At 42.6% G+C, this 6810-nt stretch overlaps 1 protein-coding gene across 1 annotated transcript; it reads right to left on the bottom strand.

The window, feature by feature from the left end:
- Positions 1–3192: 3192 nt before the first annotated feature.
- On the bottom strand, positions 3193–6497 carry LOC115665134 (stemmadenine O-acetyltransferase-like). The gene is made up of 2 exons (XM_030587020.2): positions 5797–6497; positions 3193–4155 (listed from the first exon to the last, which is right to left on the bottom strand). The coding sequence occupies exons 1-2, from the start codon at positions 6444–6446 to the stop codon at positions 3453–3455; spliced, it is 1353 nt and encodes a 450-aa protein (XP_030442880.1). The 5' UTR covers positions 6447–6497; the 3' UTR covers positions 3193–3452.
- Between the last annotated feature and the right edge of the window lie 313 nt (positions 6498–6810).

Here is a 6810-nt window from a genome sequence, read left to right as displayed (position 1 = left end):
CCCTATCTGTATATATATTAGCACAAGAGCATTATTTATAGCAGGGTCTTTCACTCAAAAATATGTCGCGCGTCTTTACCGGTAGAGAGGAGTGGTTTGAAGTGAAGCAATTCTCAAATTGAAGTGTTCATATGACTTTTCAAAAATCTTAATTTAAAGAATGGCATTCATGTACAAATCTTTTGCTTTAGCGAGTAGAATCCTTCTATAAACATATCCATATTCTTCATTCCGAAATCGCTTGTGAGAGTACTAAATAGGGACAAGCGCTCTTTGTTCCATCAGTCCCTAATTGGTGGGTTACTCATCTGGAAATTGACTCACATACAATTTCAAAACACATAACAAAAAATAAAAAGAAAAAGAAAACCAAAAATTAGCCCAACCCCAACCCCATCTCTCTCTTCCTGTTTTTGCTTGTTCAACCATGGCCTCCGCACCTCCACAACCCTCCACCTTGCCATCGCATCCGCACCATCCCCGGCGCTCAACTCGTAGCATCCACCGGCGTATCCACCATGGTTCCCACCACCGCGAAGTGAATTGTCGACCATCGCTAAGGAAAGCCCGGCTTTCCCTAGCATGAAGATCGTCAACCGTGGTGGGCTGCGCACCGACGACCGCAGGTTGAGGCTGATCTGTGGGTGCCAACCTTGGTCGACCTCAGAACGGCCAATCTGGGGTCACTCTGAGAGAGAGAGGATTAATCTTCCTTGTAAAAATCTATCTCGAAGAAATCGACCAATCAGGTGATGCGAGGCGGCAAATTTTGAAATCTCATTTTAATTTCATATGCAATTACGTTTGAATTTGAGTGAATGGTACATCTAAGATTGATTGGTCCAGGCCGGTTTGCCCAATTTTTTGCCACTGTCGGACAAAGGAAAAAGTAATTTTTAAGGCTCAATCTGTTTCTCGGAAAATATCTTGCTCATTTTCCGACATTTGGTTCGCTTAGAAAAATGAGTCAATGGAAAATCTATACTTAAATTCAAGAAAATGATTTTCTCTCCAAAATAGGAATTATTTTCCAAAATATGATTAGGTATCGGTGCTTGGACTAAAAACTCTATGTTTGGGTATGAAAACCCCAATGCTGGTACTCGAGACCTCAACGTCCAAATCAGGTCTTCGGCGCCTGGGCCATCAAAGTCGAGCCTAGGACCCCAGCACTTGCGCTTGGGTCCATCGAGGCTAGGCTCGAAGCCACGATGCCCGTGCCTGATGCCCCGGCACCCAGGTCCGGGTCCACAAAGGCCGAATGTGAGATCCCGGTACCCTAGCTTGGATCCCCAACACTCGGGCTAGGGTCCACAAAGGCAGTGTGCTTGGATCGCTGACACTCGAGCTCTGGCCCTCAGCACTCGGGCCTAGGTTTACAAAGGTCGTGCTTGGGTCCTCGGCGCTCAGGCCCCTGGTGCTCGAGCTACGGTCTATTAAGGCCGAGGCCTAAGACTCTAGAGCACGTACTCAGGTCCATCAAGGCTGGGCATGAAATATTAGTGCTCGTGCCCCGATCCATCAAGGTCGGGCTCAAGACCCAAGTGCTTGTGCCCCAATCCCCAACGGTCAGGTCGGGTCCATCGAGGCCAGACCTGAGACTCTAATGCTCGTACTCGATTTCATGGCTGCCCATGCGCAAGTTACTAGCACCCCGAATAATATATATTTATTTAGGAAAATCAAATCAAATTTTCACTACCAAACAACGAAAAATATTTTCCAGCACGTTTTCAGGTTTTAGTAAACATTGATTTTTTTTTCATTTTCCTGAAAAATGACTTCGTAAAAATTATTTTCCGGAAATGTCACATAGACAAACAGGTCTTAAGAATATAAGAATCAATTTTGACAAGCCGTTCGCAACCACCGTTTAAACTCTTCTTTTCTTTCTTTTATTTTCAAGAAACCTTTCGTCAAGGAAAGACGTTAGGTAACAAAACGCAACGCTAGCATTTTTTATTAAAATTACAAAGGGTAAATTTTACGAAAAACCTCAAACTAATACACCTATAATAAATTTACCCAAAGCTAATTTTTTTGACCATAAAAAACCCAAACCGGTACCATTGTGACAATTTTACACTAAATAAGTTTCCGTTAAATTTTACCATCGAATTTCTAAATTAGATGACACGTGATAGTTGACGGGTGTACCAGTTTGGAGTTTCAGGTGTACTAGTTTGTGATTTTTTGTGATATTAATCCAATTTATAGGAGAGTAAATTTGTTGCAAATGTACTAGTTTGCGATTTTGGTTGTCAAAAACTTAATTTAGGATAAATTTGTCACAAATATACCAGTTAGGGGGTTTTTGGTGGTCAAAAAATTAGTTTGGGTTAAATTTGTAACAGGTGTACCAGTTTGTGATTTTTTGTAGTATTAATCCAATTAAAATGAGGGTAAATTTGTCGCAAATATACTAGTCTGAAGTTTTTGATTGTCAAAAAATTAGTTTAGGATAAATTTTTCACAGTTGTACCAGCTTTAAGTTTTTCGTGATATTACTCCAATTACAAAATACATACCAATGATTAAATTCACACCTTTACCTAGTTCCACTAGACTAAACAGCTTCATAAAGTAACAATAAAAAAACTGGAGCTCGTTCATCACTTAATCCTATTTTATTGAGCAAAGGAAACCTCTTTGCAATATCCTCTTAACTTATTGTTTATAAGTTATAGACACCACTCACGTGAAATAATTAATTACGATAAATATGAGTTATGTTCATCCTTTAAATCAATCGGAAGGGTGGTTGAAGCAAGTTTCGACCACCCCATTGGGCGAAAAACGAGGCCCTTTAATTTAAATGAAACCAACTTCTTTCCGTAAAAAGCTAAACAAGAAGCTCGCTGCCACCGTGTAGAATTTCTTACACATTCAGCGTCGGATAAATGAATGTGTGTTTGGAGTTGGTTTCATAACCTTTTACATGTCAACGATATAACGGTGAGTGTGTAAATTATTTAGGATTAATATCACGAAAAATCTTAAACCGGTACACTTGTGACAAATTTACCCCGAACTAATTTTTTGACTACGAAAAACCCCAAACTGATAAACATGTGACAAATTTATCCTAAATTAATTTTTTTACCACCAAAAACCTCAAATTTGTACACTTGTGATAAATTTACTTTCTGTTAAATTGAATTACTACCACGAAAAATCACAAATAGGTGAATATGTGACAAACAGAGGGGTAAAGTCCTAAACTGGTACACCTGTCAATTGTCACGTGTCATCCAACTCAGTAATTTAACGATAAAATTTAACAGAAACTAACGGAGGGTAAATTTGTCACAGGCGTACCAGTTTGGGGTTTTTGATAGTCAAAAAATTAGTTCAAGGTAAATTTGTTATAGATGTACAAGTTTGAAATTTTTCGTGGTATTAACCAAATTATTTATTAAGCAGTAGACGTAATATAATAAAAACCCACTTATTTAACCATGGGTCGTCAGTAGAGTAGATGGATTTATTGAAGCAAACTCCAAAAGCTCCTCGTTTTGTTCGAGTACGTGAAGCTCATGCTCGCCCATGAAAACCCATGCTTCGACTCCTTTGCGCGACTTCGTGTCCAGTAGAGTCACGAAGTCCGTCGGCCTGTTTTGCATTTCCTCTGTGAACCCGACCGTGCTCACCCATGCCGGCCTCCCCCAGCCGAAATCGATTTCGTAGTGATCGAAGTTACACCAGCTCGTGATCGTCACTTGATCTTGCACGCCGGCGAACGACTCACCAATTTCCCTAACGGCGTTACTTAGCATGACCGATCCACCATCACCTACGAAACCTTTCACGAATGGACCGTCTACTTTGTCCTTGATTTCTCGATAACGGCTGATGAGGTCTGGCAGGCCGTTATCCTTCTCTTCAGGCGAGCATAGCACGGTCATGACCCATACGTAATTCCCCGTGGAGTCATCAGGGAAACTCGGGACGGCTCTCCGGCGGATGTTCAGGGGAAGGATCATGCCCACAGGCTTTTCAAGGTTGGATACCTTGTTCAATGCGGCCACGATCGATTTGCGCATTAAAGCCGTGACGACTTCCACTCGAGTCGGGTTCTGCACTTGCGAGTTGGTTGCTTTGGCCTTGAGCCTTGCCATGGCCGATGAGTCGAATACGAATCTCCGCGTACCACACCTTGGGAAGGACGACACATCAATATTCATCAAACTAAGCTGATGCGTACGAATGTAGGGCACTTCTAATGCTAGATGCATTTCATTTTTATTACCTATACAATTTCACGAAACAATTAAAAAGTACCATATGCTCATAGACGTGTCCAAGTTATGATTTGCAACAACAATGATACACTTTATTATCGCTAATTTCCCATAAACCGAGAGAAAAATGCCATGTATAAACTTTAAAACTATGAGTGGTTGGGAAAATTACTAAACCAATCCTAAACTTATTTTATGCCAATTTAGTCCATCCAGCCAATTTTAGCTAGCCGGTACTGACGTGGACGCCGGCTGGCGCTGGCCGTCCGGCCAACGCTGAAGTGGCAATTTTTATAAATTTTTTTTTCCTTTTTTTTCTTTTATTTCCCTTTCTTTTCTTTTTTCGTCCCTTCATCTTCAATCTCTAGCCAGTCGCTGGACCAGCAACCGGCCAGAGGTAGGGGTCGGCGAGGTTGGCCTCGTTGGCGGTAGGCGAGTTCGAGCCTCGCCAGATCTGGCAAGGGCTCGTCCTCGCCGCTGTTGGCGAGGTCGGCCTTGCTCGCCCTTGGCGAGGCTCGACCTCGCCGTTGCTGGGCAAGATCAACCTCACCGTTGTTGCACAAGGTCGACTTCGCATGTTGCCGGCGAGTTCGAGCCTCACTAAATCTAGTGAGGGCTTGTCCTTACCGTCGCTGGCGAGGCTCGGCCTCGCCGTTGCTAAGTGAGGTCGATTTAGCCAGTTGCCAGTGAGTTCGAGCCTCACTAGATCTGGCAAGGGCTCGTCCTCGCCATCGTTAGTGAGGTCGGCCTTGCCCTCCCCTAACGAGGTCGACCTTGCTAGCAGCCCCCGCCTCTGGCCAGCGGCTGGTTCAGCGACCGGCTAGAGGTTGAAGATGAAGGGAAGAAAAAAAACGAAAGGGAAAGAAAAGGAAGAAATATTTTTAAAAATCGAAAAAAAAAAGTTTGGGATTGAATTGGCACAATTGCAATAGGCTTAGGACTGTTTCGGTTATTTTCCAATGAGTGGTTCACAAAATTGGTACAGAGAACCGTGACATAGTATTATTAGAGCTTAAACATGAGCCATTTGTTTAAATGCACGCTTGCAATCAATCTCATAATTTAACGTATCAATTTATAGACCATATTTAGTAAATTTACCTATGATTTCATTGTCACCTAACATCACAATCCTGCACCCAACAGGGAATCTTCATGTGCTACTTTTACGATGTTGATTACAATGTGTCCCGTGATTGGATTTGAAAGATACTTGCAAAATGTTTCTGCAATGCAAATTACTTTTTTCGTCGAAGTTTGAGTGTGCGAATATCTCCCTCTTCTTTAAATAGATACTTCTGCAAAATCATTTTAGGTCAGTCTTTTATAAAAAACTAATTTGATAGTAAAATATTTTGTGACTTCAGGAAAATCAATTCAAAACCACCAAAGTCGATGCTTGTGTAGGTTTCTATAGTTGTCTGTTTTGAACTTGATATATGTAATTGTTTCTGGAGCATATATAGACAATTTCATAATGAGTATCTATCTATAGTATGAAGGTACTTTGTTTTCCTGACATGCATTACCATCCAAATTGCTAGCACTCGTATACCTGCTTGTTTTGAGAAAAGGGAGATAAATGGCTGACATGGAGTCCTCTTCGGCGAGCCCTTTGCTTGGAATGAACCGCGAGGATGCATCGAAGTTGGGATGCGGAGCTCCGCCGCTTTTGCGGGCCATGGCTGCCCAACCTTTGAGGAAAGTAGAGAACGAGGCGCAATCTGCGGCGGCATGCGAAATGAGCACGCTGACCGCAACTCCGCCGCAGGCGAAGGCGGTCGCTTGGACCATCACCACGCGATCTCCTGCTTTTGCTTCTGCCCATGCGGCGGGGCAGGGAAGGAGCTTCGCAATCGTTTCCAGATCAGGCTGGTGGAGAAGCAGCGGTAGGGGGAAATCGGCCCTGGCCTCGACAAAGAGAGCGCCCTCGTCATCGCACTCGATGGAGAGGCCGTCGTTGATCTTCCCCGCCAAGGGATAGAACAGTGCTAGGGTTTCGGACAGAGATTGCTTCAGAAGTGGTAGTATGTGTTTTGCTTTTCTGGTGGCTTCTTCAGCTTCGTTGACGGTGTAGTAAAGGACCAAGGGAATGTATAAGCTAGGAAAGAACTGATCAAGAAGGGACAGCTTGTGGATTTTGAGGTGGTTTGGTGTGGGACGAGATGGTTTTATGAATTCCTTGGATACCACTTCAACCTCCATTTGGAATGTATGGTGGGGGTCTTATGAGTTGACAAGGTTGGATGCCCAAGTACTAATTTATAAGAGGAGCTTCAACGATTTTCAGTATCGAAAAAGGACTTTTTATATTACATAATCTATACAGTCTGTTGGGAAAATTATCAAAATAGTCCTAAACTTATTGCAATAATGCCAATTTAATCATAAACCTTTTTTATTTTGTGTCAATTAAACTCTAAACATTTTGTATTTATGTCAATTTAGTTCATCCGGCCAATTTTGGCTAGCTAGCATGGATGTGGACACCGGCCGTTTGGCCAACATTGACGTGGACGCTAGCCGTCCGGCCAATGTTGACGTGTCAATTTTTAAATATTTTTTCAAA

This window comes from Syzygium oleosum, unplaced genomic scaffold, assembly GCF_021117445.2.
Source record: "Syzygium oleosum isolate NSW1041296 unplaced genomic scaffold, Sole_v2.1 Sole_v2.22, whole genome shotgun sequence".
Lineage (NCBI taxonomy): Eukaryota > Viridiplantae > Streptophyta > Magnoliopsida > Myrtales > Myrtaceae > Syzygium > Syzygium oleosum.
Note: the sequence above shows the minus strand (reverse complement) of the source record. Positions and strands in the feature narration are given on the sequence as shown.

Coding starts and splice junctions, on each gene's coding strand:
- LOC115665134 (XM_030587020.2), bottom strand. CDS start 6,446: ATGGAGGTTGAAGTGGTATCCAAGGAATTCATAAAACCATCTCGTCCC. Junction 4,156..5,796: donor CCTTTTCTCAAAACAAGCAG/GTATACGAGTGC, acceptor GTCCTTCCCAAG/GTGTGGTACGCGGAGATTCG.